General features: G+C 40.5%; 2 protein-coding genes across 4 annotated transcripts in view; one reads left to right on the forward strand and one right to left on the reverse strand.

Moving 5' to 3' along the window:
* The first annotated feature begins 18 nt into the window (after positions 1-18).
* Positions 19-17,274, forward strand: WDR45B (WD repeat domain 45B). The gene is made up of 10 exons (XM_062591575.1): positions 19-217; positions 4,821-4,895; positions 8,343-8,444; positions 9,126-9,213; positions 9,689-9,783; positions 11,604-11,794; positions 12,663-12,748; positions 13,661-13,762; positions 14,324-14,445; positions 14,854-17,274. Exons 1-10 carry the CDS (start codon positions 151-153, stop codon positions 14,958-14,960), a joined length of 1,035 nt encoding a protein of 344 aa, XP_062447559.1. The 5' UTR covers positions 19-150; the 3' UTR covers positions 14,961-17,274.
* Positions 17,275-21,843: 4,569 nt separating this feature from the next.
* The window catches only part of FOXK2 (forkhead box K2), a 46,664-nt gene continuing 41,019 nt past the window's right edge, over positions 21,844-27,488 (reverse strand). The window contains exons 7-9 of one of the 3 annotated variants that reach the window (XM_062591574.1): positions 27,099-27,395; positions 26,616-26,825; positions 21,844-23,362 (exon numbers count right to left, since the gene is read on the reverse strand). In XM_062591574.1, coding sequence (XP_062447558.1) covers positions 23,166-23,362; positions 26,616-26,825; positions 27,099-27,395 — 704 coding nt within the window. In that variant the 3' untranslated portion in view covers positions 21,844-23,165. Of the gene's footprint in view, positions 23,363-24,581; positions 26,826-27,098; positions 27,396-27,488 lie in introns of those variants that run through there. The other 2 variants (XR_009960305.1, XM_062591573.1) reach the window with 2 other exon arrangements.

Raw genomic sequence — 27,488 nt, forward strand, 5'->3', positions numbered from 1 at the left:
TCGGCGGCGCGGCCTGGCTGGGTCGGAAGCAGCCACCGGCCTGTCCGGCTCGGCTCGGCTCGGCTCGGGCGGGCTCCCGCGGCGGGGCTGAGGCGGGCGGGCGCCGCCATGGTTTAAAGGGCCGCGGGCAGACGCGAGCGTGCAGGAGCCATGAACCTCCTGCCGGCCAACCCGCACGGCAACGGGCTGCTCTACGCCGGCTTCAACCAGGACCACGGTGAGGTGGCGGGGCCTGGCAGGGGCGGGGGGCGCGAGCCGCGCCAACGGCCGCAACGGCCGCGGGGGGGCTGTCCCGGGCCGGGCCAGGCGAGGCCGGGGCCGCGCGCTGGCGGCTGCCTGTCGCCCCTCCGCTGCCGTGCCGTCGCTGATGGGATCCGCGGGGGGAGGGAAGGGGTCCGCTGGCCGAGGCGCAGAGCGCCCGCAGAGGCCCCGGCTGTCGGGCCCATCCCGCGCGCCTGGGGAGCGCGGAGCCTGGCGCGGCGCTTGGCGGAGAGCAAGGGGGAGCGGTGACCGCAGCGGCCTCAGGCCGCGCTGAAAGCGGAGCTTGGAAAAACCGGCTGCCTGGTGCAGCGTGAGGTACGCCCGAGAGCCGGCGCTTGCGGGGAGGGCCCTTTGCGGCTTCGCTACTGAAGAAAAGTAATTTGCAACTGTCTCAGTAGGTGCTTTGCATTTAAAACTGGTGATGTAACACTTATTTTTCTGGCTGATTTGCATTTTTCAATGACGAGTGAGACTGCTAATCACACTGGCAGACAAGTACATAGTACTAAGCCCTGGACAACTGAAAATCTTCAGAATTGTGTTCTGGGCTGGGGTGGGTTTTTTTTCTCTCTCCCCCCGCTTTGTGAGAGAGGGGGAGGCAACTCTGAGAGCGGTTGCACATATCTGTCTTTTGCACTATAAATACAGCACTAGTCTTGTGAATAAGTGTCATTTTGTGGAAGAGGCATAGAGGGTCATCGTTTTGTAACGCCCTTTTGTCTTGCCAAATAATACTCTTGCCTAAGGCCGTCTTGCAAATCGTGTCACTGCAGATGATTGTAGTTCGTTTACCTGTTGCTGACAAACCACGGTAACCTTAAAGTTGTGCATAAGCATGAATTATTCTGTGATTCTGCTCTAGCATCTCTAATGGTGTTTTGTCAGCAGTAAATCAAACTGTTAACGAAGTGGGCTTCTTGCTAGCTCTGCTCAAGCTATTCCTTTGACTTAAAACCAGTGTGATTGATGGCTTCCTTCGGCAACTCTGTTTGCACTTGTTTGCCTCCTTTGTTCACCGCAGAGATGACGAACAGATTTGCAAGAATATGTTTCATTTGAAATCTTCAAGTGTCTGTAATGAAACTGTAGTACTTGATACCAGCCCTGGTTGTAAAGGGAACTGTGTAAGAACATAGAATTTTCTTCTCCTGCAAAACTGCCTTAAGAACCTCATTTTAGCATGTAAAGCTTGCTGTTTATTGCAAAGAGTTCCTCAACTTCCATGGCAGAAAACGTAAATTCAGTGCTTTTGTTGAAGTGTTGCATCCAAAGTACATTAAGGAATTAGTTTCTTGGGAATCTGTACGTTCTCTGAGCTGAGGAGCTTACTTCTGTAGTTACTAAAGTCCTATCCCAAGTAGCCTCGTGAACCAACAGCAAAAACCTTGAACAAAAAAAAAGCATGTTTGGTTTCTGTTCTCACTCCCTTGGAGCTTTTACTGGTTAGGAGTGGTGAATTTCGGACTGTAGTTAGTAGGTTACTTTAATATGGATTTGGCCCTTTTCAAAGTGTTCAAGATAAGGTAATTGCTTAGTTTCTTGAAGAAGAGTAGAAGAGGAAAAGCTCATTTCTTCCATGTTTCTACTACCAGAAATAGAAATACAAGTCACTTGAGTGCTGAAGCTTAGTAGTGTGGGTGTCTGCTGGTATTGTCACAATAACCTAATTTCTCAGTAATTTAAGGCTAGCCAATCCCATGATGATATGGCCATGGGAGGAATGACCTAATAGGTCTTTTCCAGTCTTAATTTCCATGACTGACAAGTGATAAAGCTAGCATCTGCAGTTTTTCTGGAATGTACTTCCCTTATTCTTGTTTCAGTAATATATTTTTATGCTGGGTACCCTTGCTGCTTCTGTAAAAATAATGGCCCGTATTGCAAAATGTTCTCAACTGTTTTAAAACAGAATACTCTGATTTTAAGTTCTCAATTTCAAATTGATGTGCTCCTGATTTCAGGCGCTCTTCTGATGCTTTCAGAGAGACTTAAAAGCAGAAGGTGCTTTACTGAAATGAATAGGCAAAACATAATGATAAATTATCATGCTAGAACACAGATGTGTAAATCAATAAGAAGTTTCTCTTTTGTCATTGCTGTACTCTGTAGCTGGTTTGAGAAATTAGATGTAGATGTGTTTTGGTGTTGAGGCACTTTGCTTATCCACTTGATCTCATTTAATGGGCAGAAATGCTTAGATATGCCCCCCCCCCCAAGATCACAGTGTTAACAGGACTCTGTGCTCCTTCATGCGGCTTTAGACAAAATTTGCTGCTGCAAGATAGCTGAGCATGTGAAGAACTGCTCTAGCTGTAGTAACTGGCTTGGACATCACTGTTGCCATTTCCAGATCTTTAGGCCTTAAAGCCTGAAAGTTTCCTTCATGTCAAACATGGCCCCTTCAGTTTGTGGCATACTGTAGGGTAGGCATTAGTTTAATGTCCCCACTGGTAAAGGCTGGGATCAGTCTCTTGCAAAAGAGTGCACTCCGAAACTCTTTCCATAACTGAGGATCGAAAGGGTGGCAGTAATCTTTCTGTGCGTTTTTCTTCTCATTCAGCTCGGGACTTGCCACACTAAAAGCTTGGTGTCGCTGTTAACAGCAATGGACTGTAATGGGGAATGTCACCATTACTCTCATTTCCTCAGTTTTGGTGTAGTGTCTACACTTACAAATATTAGATTTTTTTTTTCCCAAGAAATGTAAAACAGTCCACATCTTAGCCATGTTAGCCCTGTAGCAAAGCTCTAGTGGTGCTCCAGAAAATGTCCGCGTTTGAGGGCATTATGGAAGCGCTCTGTTTAGATTTGTCATGAGCTGCTGGTATTAACACAAGTAAAATTTTATAGCACCTTTTTAGTATAGAACAGTTTTAGTATCCCTTTCTCTCTTCTGGAAGTGTGTTACTCTGTTGTAAAACTGGCACTTGAAAATAATTTATATGCTCATAACTTGCTACAAAGTATTGGAGGAGGAGAAGTTGTGCTTGTAAAAAAATGTATGTATGTGTTTTGTGTGTGTGCAACCCCCTACCCCTCCCTGGCTTCGGGCATGATGTTTGGATTAACTGTTGTGCCCGCGAGTCTGCTGTTAATGTGTTAGAGGTTTACTTTGCTTCCTGTTAACATTGAAGGGTGTGGGCACAGGTCTTGCAGTAAATTTTCCTTTGTGTGTGTGTGTAAGATGAGTGAACAGGAACCTTAAGGATACTTCCAGATATACACCCATGCTGGCAAGATACTGTAGGGTAAAGCAGAGCATGATGTGGTGCAATGAGCAGTTAAGTGGTCCTACTTCAAAAGACGCTTTCTTGAAGAATTGAAAAAGAATCTCAAATTGGCCATTTTTTCCTCCCTCTCTTCTTCTCCTTTGAAATTGTGGAGTTTTTAATAATCCAAATCAATACCATCTAGTTTATTACATGTTTTTTGCTACTGTATCAGAATACTGATTCCACAGTGCGCAACAGCTTTCCTATATAACAGCTACTGTTGTGATGAGCGAGGAGAAAGATGTCACCAATCCTGTTATTTCTTTTGACATCTTAAATTGCATCAAGATACAAGCAGTGAAAGAGAAGTGTTGAATGTTGTTCAGTTCCTCTTTAGTGACTGTATACGTTTGTTTTTTTTTTTTTTTTAATGTGCTTTTATTAAACTGGTAGGATGCAAACAGCACAGAAATGCTTAGCTACCAGTTCTTGGGGACTCACCTGCATCTTTCTTTCTTGGTGTTACAAATTTAAACACAGATAGCTGTCAAACCCTTCTGGTTTGAGCCTTCTTGCCAGGTTGTAGGAACAATCGTAGCTCTGAGCGAACGATTTGAACACTTTGTGTCAGGAGCAAAGTCCTTCGCTCCTCCACTCCATGATATTTGCATATCTAGTTTGGGGAAAGGATGCATTTAGACACAACTCCTCAGATTTTATTTGGGATTTGTAAATGGTTGCAGTCACTGCGATGAGTAAGAATAACACCAGACTCATTTGAATAACTTTGTGTTCCCATGGCTCAGAGAACTTAGACTGGAGTTTTGGTCAGCTGCATATAAATTGTGTAGCAACTCATGTTCTGTTGTAGGTCTCTAGCAACAGCAGCTGCTTCTGACTTGTAATTGCTCTCACTTCAAACTGGCATTTCTTTATGTTAGTAGCTGTATTCAGTAATTAGTGAACTTTGCTTTGTAAAGATTGTGGGACCATACAAGCTGAAATGTAGGCTTCCTTCTCGCTAATACTGGGTGACACAGAGTACAGGTGGAGTGGGAATCATTCTCCCTTCCTTCCACTGTTTCCTCACCTGTCTGAAAAGGATACTAGTATCTTTCAACTCAAGAGGTGAGCATAGAGGACAACTTCCCCAAGCAGTTCTCACTAGGAAACACTAACAAAACCCGCAAGTGTTCTTCAGATTAAATTTAACAGTGGAGTTGGTAAGTAATGCTTTCTTAACACTCTTAGCTCTTGACTGCCTCTTAAAATTACTATTATATATATGAATATATATATATATATTTACATACGTGTGTGTGTGTTTATGTATGTCTTTTACTGCAGGTTGCTTTGCATGTGGAATGGAAAATGGATTCAGAGTTTATAATGCAGATCCACTCAAAGAAAAAGAGAAACAAGGTAAAATGTTTTTTTATTATGCTAATTCTGTGTTGGAAGCTCAGTCTCCGCTTCTTTTTTCAGTAAGATTATTGCTTAAAAAAAAAAAAAAAAAAAGCTTTCCAGTTATGGAAGTTTATGCTGGTCCTAAAAGGAGTATCATTTATGTTAATTTGCATAAAGGTGGCAGATTATGAAGATGTTGCACCCTTTTGTGGAGGCTAAATTGCCTTAGCTGTTGCTACAGAAATGTTTATAGTCCTGAATAAGAGAGAGAGCTGTCTGGTTATTCACAGATGAGAGAGAAGTTACTTGCTGCAGCAATGTGATCTGCCATCAAGAGAAGTTGTACTATGCTTGTGCTTGTTATCTGGAGGAGCTTGTACAATTTCTGCTGCCTTCCCGGAGATCTGAACAAATGTTTCTTGCAGTTGCTCAGTGTGTTGCTTGCGAGAGCACCTTGAGTTCAGACCTCTTACAGTCTAAACTACATATCCTTTATGATACGCTTACAGAATTTGGAAGGTTCTTAAGGTTGTAAACCTATGACCATTTCTTAAGAGAAATGGTTAGTTGAGAGTAACCTTAACAGTTAACATAGGTGGGGTGGATTGTTTTTCTTTCTTTTCCTTTTTTTTTCTTTTTTTTTTTTCCTTTTTAAATGGGACAGCAAGCAGAACCAAGTCAAAATAAAGGAAAATGAAATCTAGTCATGTGGCTCTAATCTTAAATATAGAAGGAAGGCTGCCATGCTAAACAAGTTTCCCAGCATCCCAGCACTTTCAGCCTGTCTTTAGCAATATAACCTGTGGTGATGAACTAGAAAGGAGACTTGAAAGAGGCAAAAGCTATTTAAACTAGCAACTCCTGTGAAACCAGGTGTGCTTTCACTTTCTAGTGCTATACAAGATTTCAGACACCTTTCAGGTGGTCAGTTTGACAGATCATTTTCTGCTCTTAATAGTAAGTCTTTGTGTGAGGAACAAGTCTTGGAGCTGTAATCGGTGATAGTCTGCTAAAAGGATTAGAGTCCTGTTGAAGTTCTTGTCAGACCTCTTCCTTACAGTGTCTCTGGACATGTTTCCAGGGCTCTAGAATGCTATAAGAGTGAATAATGAAGAGTTTCTTGTGAGTCAGACTATGCAGGGTGTGTAAATATACACAGAAGACAAAATTTCTTTGTGCACTTGAATCTACCTGTCAGCTTAGCAGAGATGGTCACAGATGGATCTTGTCTATTTGTTTGACTTCTGCAATGTGGTATTGAACCAAGTCTTAATCGTTATACCCTGGCTTGTATCTCCTGTACCCAAGATTCTCCTGAGGTCTCCCATCCAAGCATCTCCAGAGCCAGAACTGCTAAAATAATGAGTAAGGTGTTTATTCTAATGTAGATTCACAATATTCAGAACATGTGTGTTCTTCAAGTGTTTCAGGTTATCCCTCTTACATATTTTGTGCCTTTTTATCTTGGTCATAATACCTCTTCATAATGATTTTTTATAAAAAAAGAAAAGAAAAAGACTTGAGAATGTGGGCAAGTTGGTTCTGGTTTTTTTGCAAGGCAGAGGGAGTACTTGCATCTCTGGAATACTTAAGATGATTGTAAAATCTAAATTAGAATTAAAAGCTGACAAAATTATTTAAGACTTAAGTAGTGTTTGATTTAATTGCACATGAGTAGCCATTGTTAAATCCTCCGGCTGGAGTCCTAGCTAAAAACTGCAAACACATGTGCTTTCTGTAATAGGTTGATGTTTATGATGATACAGATGAGACACCATCGTACTCTATTTTAAGTATGCTTAAATGTGTAGCTTTAAAGAGTTCTTACCTCTACAATCTTACTCTTTTTTTTTTCTTTTTTGAGTGAGAGAATTTCTTATAAGCAATGAGGAAAAAAAGTTGGGGAAGATCTGATGGAGAAAGGGATAGCGGCCAAATACAATTGTTTGGGAACGTAATGCAGCAGTCAAAAGTGGTGTTGAAGAAACCACAAGGACTTGTATGAAATCCAAGGCTCTACTCCTCCAATATGAGTGTCTTTCCAGTCCTTTCTCTTCAGCATTATATGGTCAGGTCCAAACATCAGTTCCTCATCCAGGAAGTTTGTAGTGCTTGTTAATGTGTAACTAAGTCTCTCTTCCTCTTATCCTTGATGCATATGTCTAAATCTTTCTGTTGTTGTACTTCTCCCCACCTCCTCAGATGTTTTTGCTATTCTTTCCCGTCCCTATTCCTGGCAGTAGATCTCTTTTGTTTCCTTATAAAATTTCTTTGAAATAATTTACTAGTTTCCCTTGTCTTTCCTGCTGGAACCTGCCAGTGTGTGGAGGTATTGAACAATTTCTTGAAGGAGAGATTGTCTTTTACCCAGATCATGTACCTTGAAGGCCACAGTTGTTGCCTGTCATCCTCCCACTTCAGTTCCCTCTCCTGAGTGGAATGCCAAGCTTCCCTCGAAGTTATATAAACAAAAACAGAACACCCAGCCAGATGTCACCAAGTAGAATTATTTTATTGTAAAATCCTCTGATCAATACTTCGTCCTTCCATTTGCACCATAGCCTAGCATCTTATCTTACTCCCTCTGCAGCTGAAATTCTTCAGCCAAACAGAACACAACAGAAGAAACACAACCCTTTGCCTTGCACTATAATTGAGAAATTTTCTGCACCAGCTGGTCTGTTCACTACATCCCCTGCATCATGTAAAGCTCGAGTGGAGGTTCTCTGGAGCTGGACCATATCTCTTTTTCTAGCAGCTGTGGGTATTCTCCAGAGAATAGAAGTAGAGATTCTGTTACACCTGTGTGCATTTTGCATTCTTTTGTCAAATACACTAAATCCACACAGACAAATCCCCTCGCAAAGAAAAGAAAAAGGGTCATGACTGATGAATAACATTGGTGTTTTTCCAATTGCACGGCATTGTGTGTGAGGGGAGTCAGTTGGGGAAAGAATTTGAATTAACCTGTTAGTCTTTAAAATGTATCTATAAAACCACTGTATAATAGAAATGAACAAGCTTCTGTGATGATATTGGCTGGCTTCTTTGCATGCAATATGTCTTTATAATCTTGCTGTGTTTTTTTTTTTCCTACATATTTTCATTTGTGTATAAGTAAGGCCTGTCCCAACTTTGCCACAACTGCAGCAGTCATCCCCATTGTTATGAAGAACAAAGCAACTTTGAGAATCATGATCTTAAAAAAAAAAAAAAAAAAAAAAATCTTTAGTCATGTGATGTTGGTGCAACAAAGATTTCCATGGTCTGTCCCTCCAGCTCTTAAGAGTCAGTGTCAGTGAGAAAAAGAGTCAGCCAGTGTAGAAAAGGGGTCTTTCTTCACTCTTCTTCTGAGAGAGGTCCTGGACATACTTAAACTTTTTTTTGTTAACACTTGAATAAAAAATCAAAGGCATCTTAACTGTTTGTGGCGCTTTTAAATAAAACACATTTGTCTTCCAGAATTTCTAGAAGGTGGTGTTGGCCATGTCGAAATGTTGTTCCGTTGCAACTACTTAGCACTAGTAGGTGGAGGAAAAAAGCCGAAGTACCCACCCAACAAAGGTACAGTCTTGAGTCTCAAGGAAGAGCTCTTGTAAGTGTGTGTCTTACTGTTCTTTGTCAAACTGTCAAAAGAACTTCCAAAGCAAATGCCTTGAGCTGGGGCCTGGTACTGGGCCTGGTGTTCTGAAGTTGGATGGAAGGATGTTGCAGCACGTCTAAGTAAATGTGGGGAAACAAGTAACACTACTTCCATCACATTATTAACAGGCAGTTATCTGCAATGACCAGTCTCAGAGACCCAAAACCATCCCCAGTGAAATCTGTACTTTTCACAGTCAGCTTTGCAAAGAGACTTGGCAACTTGAGGGAGAATAAAACGTCCCTGGTGGGCAGGCTTTTCAGGAAAATTCATTACTCTTTTTTTTTTGGCTGCTGCTTTATTTCTTCAATAGCCAGTCCTTAGAGCAACAGAAAAAGCTGATTGTCCTTATAAATGTATATTTTTATATAATCATAATTTCTGTTTAGAGTTTACCAGCTTCTGCGTGAAAGAGTTGTAGCAGGAAATAATGGATTGATTAAATAGTAGCTAAATACCTTTTGGTTAGTAGAATATCAGTCTGTAATCATTTAGGTATTGGATGCACCTCTTAATTAGTCTACCCAGAAACTAGAAATTGTTATAATGGAGATACTGTAGATTTGTCTTGATGATATAATGCAAACTCTGTCCTGTTCTAGTAATGATCTGGGATGACCTGAAAAAGAAGACTGTCATTGAGATAGAATTTTCTACAGAAGTCAAAGCAGTTAAACTGCGAAGAGATAGGTAGGTACAACAAACTTGTTCCAAACACATGACTTTGTTTGCTGTGTGCACTGTTCTTACGCACTTCCAGCTATTTGCAGAAAGAAAAAGATTCTATTTGAACACTTAGATTTAATTGCTGATGTTCTTTATCTAAAACAGGCTTTTGTGGTAAGTGTTAAGTGTGAACAGATCACAGTTTGAGTATACTGGTATCTAAAACCTTGATGAAAAGCCTGTAAGACTTTTTATGACTGTCTAATAAGGAGAAATGCTCTCATGTGGCTATTGCAGACAGTGTTCTTCTGTGTATGGAGTGCTTTTCAGGCTCATAGTTACCTGGGTTTTTTTGCAAAGCTGGAAGCCTGTAGAGCAAAAAAGAAAAAAAGCCAGAAAATCTGTTTAAAGCCTTTGCAGAGTTGAGTTAAGACATATATCTCTGTTTTACCTCACTCCTGACTGCAAAGTTATAGGAACTTCTCTTTGTGTATTTCAGAATTGTTGTAGTTCTGGACTCAATGATTAAAGTTTTCACATTCACACACAATCCCCACCAGCTGCATGTCTTTGAAACCTGCTACAACCCTAAAGGTTAGTTGTATGGGTGGTGGTGGTGGGGAGGTATTGAAACACTTTTATTTTCCTCTTTTCATGCTATTTATGTTCAGATTGCTGAATCTGTTTTGTTTAGTAAGGCATAGAATACATGCATGTAATTTAATTTCTGTAAGAGCCATACACCTTCTGTAAAAAGCCTGTAAACCTAGTGTATTTTGTGTTGCAAGCTGAATTATCAAGGCAAACCCTTTTAAAGTGCATCATTCCTCCCTTTTTCTATTCTGATAGTATTGTTCATAGAACTGTTCTCTACCAGGACAAAAAGAGCCTAATTAGCAAACGGGTGTTGTTTTTTTAAAATAGCAAGGTATGGTTTTGTCTTTTGTTGAAACAAGCATAACCTGAAATATCAAAGATAACTAAAGATAGCATATCCTGAGCAAAGGTGAGCATTAGTACCACGGGCTGAATACATGCAGTTCAGTGATGCCAGCAATATCCAGGTGGGCATGGGAGAGGTAGCATTTGGCTTTGATCTGAGGAAACAGTTGACTGTAATAGGTTTGCTTGTTGAAAGAGAGGGGAACTTTCTGGCAGAAGATCCTTGAGAATGGAGAGATGATAAGCATAATCCCAGGTCAGCTGCACTCTTAAGACAAGTCGTGTAAATGAAGGTCTAAAACTAGAGGTGACTGTGTGAGTATCTGCATCCAGGCATATCCGAGGCCTTGTTACCAAGAAGATCTGGGTCTCAGAGTATGTGGCTACAAGGGAAAGTTGAGGGAGTTGGGCTTGCTTAGAAGAGACTTGAAGGGCTATCTGTTAGCTGGCAGCCTACAGCTGCTTGAAGGACAGTTTCAAAAATGACGGAGCCAAAGTCTTTTTGGTAGTACCAGACAGTATGACAAGGCGCCTTGACCATGCATGGTATCTTGAGAGGATCAGCTTGGACATCAGGAAGATGGATTTTTTTTTTTTTTCCACTAGGAGGTTCATGCAGCACTGGACCTGGAATTGCCATCTTTGGAGGTTTTCAAGACTGTTAAACCATGGCTGCTGAGATGCATTGCTGGCAGCAGTCCCTGTTTGAGCGGGAGGTTGGACTGAATAACCAACCTTCCAACCACCACTCATGTGACTGTGAAAAGCCCCCAGAAACTAAAACAAAATCTAACCCTTTACATGCTTAACACTTCAAATCCAGATGAGCTTTCACTTGCTCCAAATACATGATTTAGACTATAGTAGAGGTGTACCTTTCAGGGAGGAAGAGGGGAAACAAACCTGGAACTGCTGGCCACACTATCTGCAGTACAACCTAGCTGCAGGATAGCAGCCAGGTGCTACAGCAGAGTTGAAATTTGTCAGTTCTTTCTTGTGACAATCACACTTTGTTCTGCAAGCTGCGGACAGGGGTTGCAGGAATCTACTCAGCATGAGCAGAATGCTTGGGAGAGATGTGGTGATTCACATTAAATAGTTTGAAAAAGATGAGAAGAAAAAAGTTTAGAGAAGAAAGAAACAAAATGCAAGTGCCACAAGAACCATGTTCAAACATGAACCAAGTTTTACAAACTTGGGAAACCAAGATGTCACTCACTATAAACTCTTTACCCTTCTAGAGCAGCTGAGGAACTTTATTATTTTTATTTATCTTTTTATTTATGGATGGTTTGCACTTTGGGATACTGCAACAGCTCTTAAAATTAATTTTGATTAACATGTATTCTTATTTGTTTTGAAATTATTGAAAGATACTTTAGAATTTCATGCTTGAGAATTCTTTTAGTTTATGGAAACTAACTACACAGTTGTCCTTATTCTCATCTTATTTATTTACTTATTTATTTTAGGTCTCTGTGTCCTTTGTCCAAATAGTAATAATTCTCTCCTTGCATTTCCTGGAACACATACTGGGCATGTGCAGATAGTAGATCTGGCTAATACAGAAAAGCCTCCTGTAGACATACCAGCTCATGAAGGTGTCTTGAGCTGTATAGCTTTAAACCTGCAGGGAACAAGAATTGCAACAGCATCAGAAAAAGTAAGTATAATATCCTCTTACCTCTGGTTTACTATGTATTCTACTGTAACAGATACTTTTAAAATAGGCAGCCACATCCCTTTTGTAGGGATAGCACAGAACTAATTAACTGGAAAATTTGTTGAAATATGCATGCTGTCTGTCTTCATCTTTACTGCTTCTTTGGGCTACCCAAAGAGCAGTCCATATGCAGTACCTGAGGAGGCAGGGCAGGGTGTATGTTTTAGCTGGTTTTAGCTGTGACTCCTCTTCAGGGATGCGTGAATGACATCTGGCCTAAGGATTCACGTATCTCATTTAGCTGACTTGCTGCCTCGTGGTTTGTTCCCATCTTGAATCAAGAACTGGGTTTATTCACTACAAGTAGCAATTCTTAATTGCCTCTTATTATAGTCTTTCAGTAAATACCATTTAGTGAATTAAGCAGATATCTATGCTCTATTCTTTCACCTTTGTTACAGTTTATGCTTAAACTAACTTTAAAATCACTAGTTTAAAATCTCTAAATTCTTAAAATTTCTGAAATGTTTAAATTCCTCCAAAAAGGTCTGTCATACTAGAGGACATGAGTTTTGCTCTGCCTCTAATTTCTGTTACAAACTGGGGAGGAGTGTGTACGTGTGTACTGTTTCCACTTTTCCCATGTGTACATCGCAGGTAACTGCAGAGAGTGTAAGAAATTAAATAATTCTTGGACTATTTACCAAACTTCTCTCAAATCTGCTGAGATTAAAAACTAACTCCAATATATCATGTTTCTAGGACTATGCTTGTCAGGTAAAAAGTTTTGGGATGGTGTTCACGGATGCAAACACAGCTGTCCAAACAGTCTTCTCTTTCCTAATATAATGCTCGATTTCTTCTTAAGGGGACCCTCATAAGAATATTTGATACTTCATCAGGGCATTTAATCCAGGAGCTACGAAGAGGATCACAGGCAGCCAATATATACTGGTATGTTTAATTGCTTGTTTTAGTATTGTTGTGCTTAATGGCCTTATTAAACACCTAAGTGTCCCCTTCAAAAAGCAAAGGAGGGTTAGGCTGCTACAGGCTCAAAGCAGAACTCTGCACAGTCGGAGTTCTTAGGATCACACTGGGTGCAGGGATGCTGCTGCTTCAGCGGTGGGAAGGGCAAAAGCAGTAGCTGACAGCTGTACGGAACCAGGCCCAGGTGATACAGGGGCTGGGACAGAATGCCAGTTTGGAGAGATCTATTTTCTCTCTTCATAGGCTAAGCTTTAGATGGGTAGATACTTGGACTTCAGCCTGAAATACGGGGAAGGCAACAATGCAATTCTCTCCACACTGCCCAGAGAAACCAGGGTAAGTGCTTGGGGCAAGAAGATTGTGAAAGTGGAGCTTTATTTTAACACACTGCTGCTCTACATGATAGATCCAAATGCAGAAGTATGACTAATCCACTGCTTGTAGCAGACTTCCAGGAGTGGGGAAACTTGCATTCTTCTATTTAGCACCATGCTCTGGGTAGGAGCATAGTGCATTTTTATCTAATACCTGTCAGGACCTCTGAGCAGAAATCATACCTTTTCCTTCTGCAGAAATGGTAGGATGGGGACACAAATAGCAAACAGTGTTTGTCCCAGGAGAGCCTGTTGCTTGGTTTTTAGGGCCCTTCTGTTCTGAATGTGCACACTCACCCTTGAAGGAGCAGAGGGTGTTAATACCTGTGAACAAACACTGAATTGGAGGTGCTCTATCTCAGCTGGGCAGGAGATGAGCTATCAACACCTTACCTGCCAAGGTGGCTGCTGTTTGAGGCAGTTGCAGAAGTAGAATTGTAAGCTGTATGGGGAATCTGCTGTGTTTCAGCAGAAATACTACAACTGTCTGTATTCTCTACAGCATTAACTTCAATCAGGATGCTTCCCTAATCTGTGTATCCAGTGACCACGGCACAGTACATATTTTTGCTGCAGAAGACCCCAAAAGAAATAAACAATCAAGGTAGGGTTTTGGCTGTTCTGAAGCCTGTATGGAGAAGATACTGTTGATTGATTACACACACAAAGTGTTAGTCTTGTCACTCACTGGCTCTTTATGCAATAGCAACAACTAATACCTAGGCTACCTGAACTGATAAAAGTAATCATCTGCTATGTTGCTTGAATGTAGTGCAGATTTAAGACTGTTTAGCAACTGTCAAGTTTCTGTTGAACTTTCTGGAGTTACAGGATTTTTCCAGCAGAAGGTTAGTGATCTCCACCCTGATGCCTGAGGTCTGTGCTGTTAGCATGCACATACTTGTGGCCAATTTGCATACAGCAATCTACTAAAAAATTGAGCCTTTTTGTAGTCCCTTAAAAATGCAAGAAATTAGAAAGACAGTTCTGTGATTTCCCTCCCCTAAAATTGTGGTTATTGATGCTTAGCTCAAGAAAATAAAAAGCTACTCAATATTAGCAGTTAGTGCGAGGCCTGTGACTTGTTCAAACATGCCAACAGTTCTAAATTAACTTTAGTCAGTATCTTACTGAGCTGTTACACATTTCTTTTTTTTCCTTTCAGTTTGGCCTCTGCCAGCTTTCTCCCCAAATACTTCAGTTCCAAATGGAGCTTTTCCAAATTTCAGGTTCCCTCAGGCTCTCCGTGCATTTGTGCCTTTGGAACAGAGCCAAATGCTGTAATAGGTAAGTCATAGAGGCTTTCCCACGTTCTGTCTGGAAAAGCAGGTTTTGAGCTATGCTTGCTTTGAGCTGGAGGGAATGCTCAAGTAAGACAAGGTCGCATACCTGTGTCAGCCATGAATACAAGCTATCGCTGCTGAACAGTGTGGGGGAGTAAGCATAAGCCATACAGAGGTGGGAGGAACACAAGGCAGCCTGCCTGTAGCGCTAGCCTGTCTGATTGCTGCCTGTCTGTGCTAACTAGCAGACAATGCAGGATGACTGCTTTTTATCTCAGACACTCCTAGTTCTTCCAGAACACCTCCGTGTGTGTTTTATTGGCTGGAGGTCAGCTGAAGTTGTAGCTGGAGTAACAGAGAGAACAATGCCTCTTAAACAGCTGAACTTAAAATGATTTTGTTTTTGTTTCAGCAATATGTGCAGATGGCAGCTACTACAAGTTCTTATTCAACCAAAAAGGGGAATGCTCGAGGGATGTCTATGCTCAGTTTCTAGAAATGACTGATGACAAGCTTTGACTGAGTTGAGGGAGTGCATGGGTCACAGTACAGCCTTGGCTATTCTGCATCTTTGGAAGGACAGTGTATGAATGTCCAATACTGATCAAGAAGTTTAGCAGACCTCACTGAGAAGCCTGGCCCAACGTGATCAGAACAAGCTCTGAAGTAGCGGACTACATATGTTTATTCTCATTTCTGCAAGCATTCACCATTAAAATCTCTTTGGGTTACTGCCATCAACTCAAGTTTTCAAGACATAGCTTTTAAGAAGCTTGTGCCTATTGGGTTTCTCTTAATTGAAACTGTGAAATGAGTTAGGTTAAACATGAGTGCCTGCCACACTGAAAGATCTGCAGGGGGCTGTACATAGGTCAGGACTAGCCTTAGAAAAGGGATATGAAAACAGAAGATTTTAGGCATTGCTTCACTTCCACTCAGCTGCTGAGACAGGGAGGAACATACAAAGTGTAGTCATCTAAATCCAACTGCCTGGCCAGAAACAGGAGTACTGCCCCCCCCCCCCCCCCAACACATCCTCGTGTAACAGAGGAGACGAGATGACAAGCATACAGCCATAGAAAACTAGCGTGAGCCCTGCTTGTCCTCTGATCTGCTGTGCAGGGTTCAGTGGTGGCAGTCCTGGGTCTGCAGCTTTGCTGCTTGTATGCACACACTGATGCTGGTTAAGCTGAACGATGAGGTGAAGTTGAATGATCAGCACTAATTGTCAATGGTGCCAAACTGTATATAATAGATGAAGGCACATTTAGGCACTTGTGGCCCTAACTAACCACTACTCAGTGTATGAAGTAAGCACACAGGATACTTTTGGAAAATGAGACTTCTGTATTGGGAAAAAAAAAGGGTGATCCCTTCTGTAATGAAACAGCCTTTTCAGGTTTAAAAGCCACCCTCGGTACTGGTGTGACAGCTGTAGCGACTGCTTCAAAAAATTGCTGTGCTTCAACTGGAAGACTTGACTGGGCACTTACTTACTTACCCAGCCAGCACAGTACATGAACCAAGTGGCATGAAATATACTCTTCTGCAATGACTTTAAACTTGCAAACTTTTTTTTTTTCTTTGAAATGTTGCATTCAAAGTAGTGTTGGTCTAGGAGCAGTTAGGTTAGACTAAACTGACTGACTTGTGAACTTCTTTTCTGAAAATGGTTTTATGGCAATTATTAGTATTTGCTGCTGGAATAAGGCACAAGATACTAAACTAGAAACTGAAATAGCCACAAGCTCTCCATTAATAGCACTAAATACCTGGGGGGGGGGGGGGGTTCATGCTCTTCTGAAACTTAATTTCACAGATGCTTCAAATCTGACATCCCAGTTAGCTCTAAGATGGTTTAGCTGCAAATTCTCTAAATTTGTCAAGTTTCTTTTAGTGTCACATAACATACTAAGGACTAACTTCTGCGCAGATTTTGATGTCAAGTTTGCATGTTGCTTTTATGTGTACTTAATCACAGAAATTGTTTTGCACACTTATTTGTAATATGTTATTTCTTTTAAATAAAAGTGACTAATTTTGCTGTATTCACTTAAGCAGTAGCTTATAGACAGGATCACAAACAAAATTCCTATTTCTGTCGGTTTTTAGAAATAGCTATGTCCCTGTGTAAATAGTGGTAGCTGCTGAAAGTAGGAAGCTGATTCCTGCTAACAGGGGCATGTTAATATAGGACATGAAGTGAACAAATTACTGCTTGGAATATACACTCTATTAGCACCAAAAAGGAGAATTTCAGCCAGTCAGCTATGCATATTGAATTTGTCCTGATACTACTATCTCGCTGTGGTTCAACGCTATTTACTACACCATTTACAACAGCAGCTGTGCAGTTTTTGGAACAGCTGTATTAGTAGGAAAACTGCAGTCTCACAGTAGAAGCATGTATGCAGGAAGGTGTTACAAACGAGTTCCTGAGGACAATTTGTAGTTCGTTGCTACAAGAAAGTCTGGTACAGAACTGCAAACTGTTTATGATCCAAGTCAGCTGCACTCACTTTAAATACCAAAGCACCTGTTTTAACTAAAACATCAAACCTTTTGCACATTGCTTTGAAGGTTTTGTATTTCTTAATCTGCTGCAGCACCAGCCTCATCTGCTTCCACTAAAGCTACCACGTAGTTTATCAGAGAGTTTGAATGTTTTTCTTACTTGAGAAAAGCTATTCTGAATTTGCAAAGTGGCCCCTGAACACCTGTTCTAGTGTGATGATAAGCATGAGAGTAGCACTAATCACACCCCCAAATATTTGTTATACTAAGGCATTGCCACATCCTTAACACATACCTAAATATAGTTATCTCAAATTTCTTCTTGTTGTACTAGTTGCAAGTCATTATCTTTAAGTATGTAAGCTATTTTACAGGAAACAGGTTGAAATTTAGTTGAAAGAATGAGTCTTCCCACCTGCTGTAGGCTCCAAGCTGCTCTGACAGTACTTCTTCAAGATCCTTTGCTGTACTACTGCATCATGCAGGTAATGGTAACCAAAATTTATATTAAGTAGGCTAATGGATAAACATACCTCTACAACCAAATGTAGCAGTACTTTTTAATTAGTCGCTTTTGAGAAAAATACACAGTACTTTAAGCAGTAGTAGTTAATCAATTTAGCCACAATGTTGATTTATGATACTACATGCTTGACGTTTCCAGTCACACTATGAAGCCTGGAACTAAGGTGGGCAACAGTAATAGTCACTCACTTTTTCGGCTGTATCCAACACACACTTGTCCTCAGCAGGCAGTTAAAGAATCACTTTCTTCCAGGGGGAGGGATTACTTACTTACTTAACAGAAGGCAAGTCTTAAAAACTGCCTTTCAAACTGAACCATGCTCTGTATGAAACCAGAGGAAGATGGAGCAAAGCAGGCTCTTAGAAATCTGTCTATGTTACAGGCCAGGAGAGGATTAAGTAGATCTTAAAATGTGAAGTTGTTAGCTTAAGATGAGTATTATAGAGCAGAGGTGCCACAGCACTAATTCCTTTAAGGACAGGTGTCTTAGCTAGGAGCACTCAGCCTGGGGAGATTGGCAGTTAAGAGAGCCCCTGACTCGAAGCAGGGCATGTCAGGGGTGCAGACTGCAACTATGCGAAAGTTACAAACTTTAGATTTAAAATGCAAAGTTATGACTGTTTATGAAGTCACAGAAGTACATTTTCACCAGCTATTCATTTTTAAACCTAGGGATTAACAACTCTCTCTTGGTAATAACCAAACACTTCCTTTCTCCCTACATTGTTCTCTCTTTGCATAATACCTGGACCACTGTTTAAAATCCTGAAAGTAAAAGACTAGCCAGTGTAACAAATTCAATTGTAATTCCAGGTATTTGCCAGCAGGCAGCAAGAGTCACAGACTAGTGTATCTCTTTAAAAACCTTTAGGTATTCACACTGAAGTAGAAAATAGAAGACTAATTAGTAAAGTTAGAGAATGCTGGACAGAAGACTAGTTTGTGTATGTGTGTGTGTGTGCACACGCACACTATGAAGCCTGGAACTAAGGTGGGCAACAGTAATAGTCACTCACTTTTTCGGCTGTATCCAACACACACTTGTCCTCAGCAGGCAGTTAAAGAATCACTTTCTTCCAGGGGGAGGGATTACTTACTTACTTAACAGAAGGCAAGTCTTAAAAACTGCCTTTCAAACTGAACCATGCTCTGTATGAAACCAGAGGAAGATGGAGCACATGTGTGTGCACATGTGTGTGTGTATTTTTATATATAATAAATCCAGAAGAACTTTGGTGGTCACAGCTGACCTGCATACAAAGGCTGTGGAATAAAGCATGTTGCTATAGAATTGGGTGGGTTTTAGAAAGAGCCTCGTTACAGAATCACACACTCATCAATCTACTACTTTCTTATGAAGCCGTTCCAACGCTCCAGCCTTACTGTGACTTTCTTCCCCTCCCTCCCAAAGCTTCTATTTGTTTTAGAACACCAGTGATTCTGTTCATTCTCATTTATGAGAGATCCTACAGAATTTCACACAATAGCCCCTTTCTTTTTGTCCAAGGAATAGGTTAGGCTCTTTCAGCTTCAAGTAGTCTGGCCCTTTACAATAGTTCGTGGCCTTCCTTTGACTTCTCCCCAAAACTTTCTTAAAAGTATTGACATGAAAACCAGCTACAGCATCCTAGTAGGTTTTTCTAGTGCTTTACACAAAAGCATTTCCGCAGTTCTGAGGAGAGGCAAAAAAAGAATTCAACTCATGTTTAAAGAGGGGATCAGAGACCAATAGTCAAAAAAAAAAAAAAAACTGTAAGTATCAACACATTTAAGGGATACAGCTAAACAAATCTAGCAAAAGCTTTAGTAAATGAAGACCTCATCATTAAGTACTATAAAGTGCCCAGATTCTAATTAAGAATGCTAAACTACTATAGTCAGGACAAGTGTATAGAAAAGGGTCATTCAGGTTAGCAGAGAGAAAAACAACTCAGTTTAAGTGCTATATATACGTAGAATCACAACTCAACATGTATTAATGATTAACCACCAGTCAAAATTAAGCTTTTGAGGAAATTAAGTAAAGCTATGAAACAAATCTGATTAGAGATCCTTAAGTTCTGCTTTCTGATTCAAAGTAATTATAAAACCCAACAGTAAAAAAAAAAAATCTGCACTGTTACCACCATTAAAAGCAGAATCTTCCCAGTTTAGCCTCCTGCACAGTAATCTCTACTGCCAAAGTGCTTTTGCAGGTATCTTTGGGATTCACATGACATAGGTATTCTACCTAAATCAGTAAAATCAAAAATTGCATAGTGAAGAGCTGCTGTCATTATGGCAAATGGGCTGCAACAAGCTGTGCAGAGGCTCAGAACTGAGGCAACTCCCCCTATCAGAAAGGACGAGTCTTCTCCGCTCCATCCGCGGCTCTCTCACCGCGTCAGGAGCGGCAAGCCGATCCCGAGGGCCAGGATCCTGCGCTGCCTCCTTCCCCAGACAGGAATTTGTCCCAGTGGCGACCCAGGCACCGCCACATGGAGCTGCGTTAGAAACGCAGCTCGCGCAAGGACAGGGAGAGTCACCTCGTGCAAGGGCAGAGCACACAGGAGGTGATAAACCTGCTATTACTAGAAGCAAGTGCATGATGAGATCTTCTGTCATTAGACTCCCAAGTCTTTTACATACATTAAAAAAAAAAAAAAAGAACAAACAAAACCCCCCAGCAGCTGAGCAGCTGAAGCAGTGAAAGTCAGACCAACTTCCTGAGTCTCTTAAATATATATTAAAAAAAAAGAAGCAATAAAAATTAAGAAAAGTAGCTGGGGTAGATTTTAGGATGAGGCCCCTAAATCCTGATTAGAACAGTTTGTGTTGTTTGCTTACATCCAAAGTCAAAGATTACACAAAAGCTGACTTTAACAGAAATAGCAAAGTCAGTCTGGAAGGAGCATGTAAGGAATACCAGGCATCACAGGACACAAAAGGCAACTGGTCACCTTTTATCAGTCCGAAAGAGAGGTCAAATCTCTGTGTATGACTCACTGGATGAAACTGTATGTTTGTGAAAGATTGTGTTGGCTGGCCAAAAGGATCAGAACTTAAAACCAATCCACAAAGGTTATGGGCATCACTTTGGAAACAGCAGCGTGATAGAGATCTCTGTCAGCCTTTGCTGCTCTGCAGTGATCATCCCTGGGTTAATAGTGGGAAGCATGTAAATATATAAACAAACCAAATAAGGGTTTGTTTGAACAGCCCAGCAACATGCAGGAGAGGGGAGTGGGAAGGCCTGTGCCACGTTAGTCAGAAAGACCAGCGACAATCACGCTGGAGCGTTCTTCAGTACCTAAGCACAGGTTATTTTTAGGTAAGAACGTAAGCGCTCTCTTATATTCCACAGCTCTTTCCGATACGTCTCAATGAAGGCACATTCTTGTGCCAAATTCCACAGGCACCAAAAGGTGCAAAACGGCCCGTTACAGAATCAATGCCTGGACCAGATCCTCTCCTCCTGCGCCCGGGGGGATGCACCTTGCCTGCCCTTCCCCAGCAGCCACCGTCACTTGAGTTGTTTGGGTCTGGTATCGGCTCCTTTGGCACCGTCAACATAAATTGAATTAAAATCACCCCCCAAAATACATAAGTATTTCAAAGACACTTGTTGAGTAATTTCAACTTAGTTAATTTGCTGAATAAAATTTAATTTTATTTAAAAAAATCTTATACACTATTATTCACCTAGCCCTAGTTGTGAACAGATTCTCACTTCTGAAAATAAACCACATTCTAGTCAACTCATTCAACACCAAATTAAATTACTAGTACTGGATTTTGTCTCTTAAAAAAAAAAAAAAAAAAAAAAAAAGTATGTTAAAACATTACTTTTTAATTTTTAAAACCTCTAAAGAAAATCTTGCAGTTTTACAGAAATGTTTCCTTCCAGGTTATGATTTTTTAAATGCCTGTTATAAATTCAGCTTGTGTAGAGTTTTTTTCATAATTTTTTAATATGTATTATCTGCAGAGACATTGTAACAGCTCCATTTTGTGGCTTAACACAAAACGTAATACAGATTTCTTGTATTTGGTCTTTAGGTAAATAGTTCCCGAAAGCTGCCTGAATAAACCACTCCAAACTGTTCAGTCCATCATGAAAAATACAGTTTTTCCTTTTGTAGTGAAAAAGGAAATATAAATAATGCATCATTATTACAGAAAATGACAAAAATCAGAATTCAAAATTAAGCCAACTATCTAGGTTTCACTCACCTTACTGCATGAAGAAATAAGACGTTATGTGAATTAAAGACTGAACAGCAGCCTTGTGTTTAATTTTGAAATGTAAAGTGGAATCTATTACCACATTGAAAGTGAGAAATTACCAATACATTTTAAAATGTTCAACTGCAGAACACACACTTAAAAAAAATTTTTTTTTATTATAATAATATGGTAGCCACTGTTAGAAAACCACAACAGCTACTCTCAATGGAGACCCCAAAAGGTCTGTGTATGACACCAAAAGTGTTACGGAGAAACTGGTCAGATTAATTTCTACTGATGGGTGCTTAAGCTTAAAAATATCGAATATATCTCTGACAAGATAATTTTACTCTCTTTTTAAAAGGACTTGTGATAAAGAATTTTATCTTTTCTAAATGAAGAACAGTCTGTTATCTTAAACATACACAATATTAAGCGAGACTCTTGTTTTACTTTAGACTGGAAAAATATGCCAGGGACAGTCAAAGTCAACACAAAGTAACAAACAGCGAAAGGTAGCAGAAAGAGAAACAGATAAGTGCAGCTCTGGTCAAATTCATAGCAGTTCTTTACGTCAGTTAACGGCTCATTTACATTGTAATTTCTAATCAGTTACATGCAAGCCCAAAGAAGCATTTGATCACTACACATGGTAATAAAATTTGATTAAATTTATCAGGCAACTGCTAAAATATGAAAATTTGCAGATGTAATAAAGTAGCTTTATCTGAACTTTAACAGGACAGACAAAAGTAAATCATTCCATTGGTTAAAAAAAACCCTACATTCAGTTTTTTTACCAAACAAAATTTCACATGAAAAGTATTGTGTGATTCCAAAGTTTCCGGAGTAGAAATGGAGTGATTTGAAATGTCAAAGACCTCATTATTTTGCAAAGAAATGAAAATACACCTCAAAAATTTCTAATTCCACATGTGAACAACAAAATACTGCATATCTACCAACAACTGCATCGGGTAGGTCGTTATATGAAAGGCTAGCTGCCAAGATGTAGGAAATGGCTCCTTGCCTCTGTTCCCTTTAAGGAATATACAATCGTTTGAAACCAGTTCACACTAAGCGCTTATCATGCTGCCGTTACACTGAGATACTCAGTCCTTAAAATAATCTGATAAAAGATTTTTTTAAAGCTGCAGCCCTCCCCAACACTGTATTTCTCAGTGTACACAGTTCAGTAGGGGGCAGGGAGGAGCGGGGGTCACAGCCTCTGGAACAAGATGGTTTGCAGTTTGACTTTAAATTACCAAGTTTTAAGGCCACCTGTGTTGTTTTTTTTGTTTGTTTGTTTGTTTGTTTTTTCAGTGCTGAAAGTTGAAGTCTGATCACAGGGCCCCTTTCCCCACTGTGTGAGAACATGTTCCAACATTTTAGGTGTTATATTTAAGTGTCTCCTTTTGGCACCACGGAGTTTTTTTTAATTAAAAAAAAAGAAAGAAAAACAAAACTCCTCTAAGGTTCTAGTTCTGGCTGCTTTTATCACTCACTGCCACAGACGGGGTGTCCACGTTAACAGCTATGACTATGCTTTCTCCATCTTCCGTTTTGATGCGTTTGAGTTCCTGCTGTTCTGACTGGTCTCCGTTCTGGCGCTTTGTTGGAAGAGATGCCGATGCAGATGCATGGGTTGCTAACATATGCAAAGGACTTGCAGCAGCTGTAAAAAGGGGAGAAAAAAAAATTCAGCACCCGAATCCCTGTCAGAACACGATAGCGAAGGCAAACTTGCACTGCTATTAAAATGCTGAATTGCTTGCTTTGTACTGCTGTAGGGTAGCAGCAATCCCAACTGAGGTTCAGATCCAATTCTCTAATCTTTGTACAAACCTGGAAGACCTTGTACCCAAATCACTCAACATTCGCACAGATAGGGACAAAGATGGGAAAGGAAAAATATCTCCATTTTGTCAATGGGGAGCTGAGACGGAAAAAGATTAAATAACTTAAAGCCAATCTACACAGTAATTTCTAACAGAATTAGGAAGTGCGCTCATAGTCCCCTTTAAGTAATATCTGGTCGTGTGTGTGGATTCCTGTTAGATGCATTATTTGGCCTGGCAGGAAGGCACCAAGTCATGCTATACATCCCTGGCCATACATTATTAAATAAAAGCTATGCAGTTCACACAGCCATGAGATGAAGACAACTCAAGCATCCATTTCTCTTACAGAGATGATGCATGTAGCGCAACAATGTAAGGAAAAGCAGTGTTTTAACTAGAACTGTTAAGAAACAGCCTATTTAATCTGCTTCAAATGCAAAACTGAACTACGTTAGACCAACAGAAGTGTACTGCGCTCACACCACGCTCTATCAGATTTCAGTCTAACCCCACAGAAGAGGTAAGGTAACGCAGCAGTCAACACTAAGGGGGAGTACAGTCCTTTCTGCCTCCTGAGACATCCAAAGGCTCTTCCTCTCTCTGTGGTAGTCTGCTTCTCAGTACTGGCCCTAGCTTTAATAAATAGACTATCCACCTTTTTGCAAGTAATGGGAAATACGTATTTGTTGCATTTCATGAAGTTTTATCTGAACAAGAAACCCACTGCTCTCTTACATACAAGCTCCCTTCTCAGCATCGCAGTTTTGCCAAGACAATCGTAGAATCCATGCTAGCGCAGCTTAAACACGAGATGCCCAAGGAAGTCTGATTTGCTAAACCTGTTGAATTTCTTCTTGGTAGGCTACAGGAGAGAATGCCTGGAACATCACCACTGTGTGTAACCAAACTCTCTTGTACCCAATATTTACCAACAGGACAAACACATCCCAAAATGTTTAGCTAATACAGAAAGCTGCACTGCAGCTGTAAACTAATTTGCTCTTCTATTTCTAAACAGTCATTCCCCTATTAGAAAGGGAATAGTCATGGAAAAAGTTACTTCTGAATAAAATAAGCTACTGCAGGTTTATTGTTGTTTAAATAAAAACATGCTAAAAGAACAAGTAATACTGAGTGCAGGGTCCCACAAGGGACCACCATCTACTTGTTGCTGCTTTGTTTCTACATTACATTTCTATATTAGTTATCCTTACACAAAGCAGTATATTCTATGGATCAACCTTTCATCCTCAAACACTGCTGCAGTATGCACTGCGGGGTCTGGTCAGCAGAGCAAGCCTTGCTGGCTGCCACGCAGAAGTGCTAGAGCAAGTAACAGAAGAAACAATGATGTTTGAAATCTACACTGAAAGCCAGAATAAAGCATATCTGCTTATATAATTTTATTCTGCAATACAAGACTTGAATTTTCTCTGGGTTTCACTGTTTTCCAGTAGACTGACAGATAACAAAAATCCCTGGCAAACTGTGTTGCTGAGGGTCAGCCCTGAAAGCACCTTCCAGCTACCAGCATAAAATGTTACAAGAGCAGGAGCTTGGATCTCTCAGCTTTCAGACAGCACAAAGCTGCTTTCCCCAAACACAGTTATATGCACATGTACAAAATGTGCATGCATGTAAACACCGATGTGTGTGCGCGTGAGCACAGATTTATACAAACACACATACAAATTGGTGCATTTTTGTAGGCCTAGTTCCCACTTTAGATGTTTCGCTTAAGAATTACCTGCTTTCTTGCTGCTTTAGGAATTACTGCGGCACAGAGACCAAGAATGGGAATGCACGCAGGATGCAAACATCTCACAAGATATTCAAGCCCAGGAACCTCAGCGTGAAACCCCCCACGACTGCAAGTGCCCCAGCACACACGCTGGGATAGTCAGAAGCACTAGAATTGTATTTCTCCACACAGAGTCCGATTTCTTAAAAAAGCCTAACAGCTGTTAGGCTTTCCTAATGAGGGAAACACATCGATGTCCATCCAGTTTTTTGAGTCAACAACAAAGAAAAATAATGCATTTTTTTTAAACAAAGAAAAATAATGCATGGTTTACTTTTAAAATATAATTTTTGGTGTATTTCACATGATTCAGTTCCCAATTCATACATCACCTTCTGACAAGGAAAGCACTTATGAAATCTGATGCCAACTGATTTTGCTTTACTGAAGCTGGAAATGAAGTGGAAGCAGAACAATGACCTGTAAGTACCAAACTTCAGTAGGAAAAAACAATGTTATAGATGGAAAAACAGCAAAAAGGAAACAAAGCAACATCATTTGCTCCATCAGTAAGACTTTAAAGCAGAAATATACCTAATAAATTGACTTAATAGCCTAAAACTATGCCCACAAACCTCTTTTATGAGGAAGAAAGTTACTGCAGTATCAGATAACATTACCTCAAAGTGAAACTGTTGAAACAAATTATATTCACCTGCAAACCAGAACTAAGTGCATCTGTGCAAGTTGTGCTGGAGTCTGTACTGCCACCCACTCAGACTGCCGAGTCTCAGGAGGGAAAGACGGTGTTCAGACAGACAAGAACCATCTCAAAATCTCACAGAACGCCCATCAATTTTAGCATCTTGCTTTGCTACAGTTTCAGTAAAAACAGTGGAAATAAAACACCAGCCCCAATAGCCAGCCCACAAGCCAAGTTCCGTCTTGCTTTCCTTTTGGCCAGTTCTTGACCAAATCATCTGGGGAGCAGTTGCCATTTTAACTGCGCTGTTTCACAACTAATTCTTTTAAAACTTGTTTTTATTCTGGGTTTACTGAGAAGGGAGGATGCGTTGTCATCACTAAGTGCATACCTATAATGACCCCAAAGAGAATAAACAACTGTTCGGGTAATCCACAATGAAAACAAATATGAGTTCTTACCAAGAGGGAGGAAATGAGCTCTTATAAGGTTGTGATCCTTTTTTTTTTTTTTTTTTTTTTGGTACAACTCAGATAGTTTAACTAAAAAAGACCCAGAATAGAATTCAAAAGCATTCAGTACTGCCCACTTGGGGAAGTTTTAACACTTACAAAGCAAGAGAACGTTTTGATACAATACGCACCAGCGTTGCCTTGTCCTTGTATCGCAGTGGTGATAGGTACTATGTGCGTTCCATTCTGCGTTACAGTTTTTATTGGTAGCTGGTGTTGACCTAGAGGTGCCTGTTGCACTATAGTAACTGTCTGTAAGGGTGTGGGCTGAGATGTCTGAATGATACGGCTAGCAGCTCCTATTGCAGCATGACTAATAGCAGGTATAGGCTCCACTTTAACTGAAAAAACAGAAGATAAAACACTGTTCAAAAAAGAAAGTGTTAAAAACCAAAAACCACTTGATTTTAATCAAATCAGATCTTCAATGAAACAAGTATTCTGCCTTATTACTAGCCTCAACATATCTGAGAATTTATGATGCAAAAACCTTAGAAACTACCCAGAATCTTCAGTTTAGTCAAGCATTTCAACTGTTCATCTTGAAGCACCTTTTGAACACTAATCCTTGGGTATACAGAGCAACCGAAACAGCACACCCCACATGCTCTCACCTTTTACTTCCTTGTGGTCTCCATTCTCTTGAGGTTCTACCTTGGGCTGGGTTACCATTGCAGCTTGCGTGACTACCGCCTGTCCAGCTACAGTGTAAGTGTTTGCTGGTGCTAATCCAGTCACGTTTGTGACAGACACAGCTGGTATCTGGTGAACAACATGAACTGTCTGAACTACAGGCTGCTGGGATGTTGTCGTCGTCACAGGAGTTGCAACAGTGTAGGTGACGGGTTTGATAGTTTGTGGTAGCTGCCGTTGTACAGTAATTAAAACTGGTTGGCTAGATAGAGGTGATCCTATCAAGAAAATGATTAAGATTAGACTACCAATTCAAATGATTTCTGTGAAGATAGTCATTCTTTCAAGCTTAACACTAAAGCCTCAGAGGA

Source organism: Rhea pennata, chromosome 19 (genome assembly GCF_028389875.1).
Source record: "Rhea pennata isolate bPtePen1 chromosome 19, bPtePen1.pri, whole genome shotgun sequence".
NCBI lineage: Eukaryota > Metazoa > Chordata > Aves > Rheiformes > Rheidae > Rhea > Rhea pennata.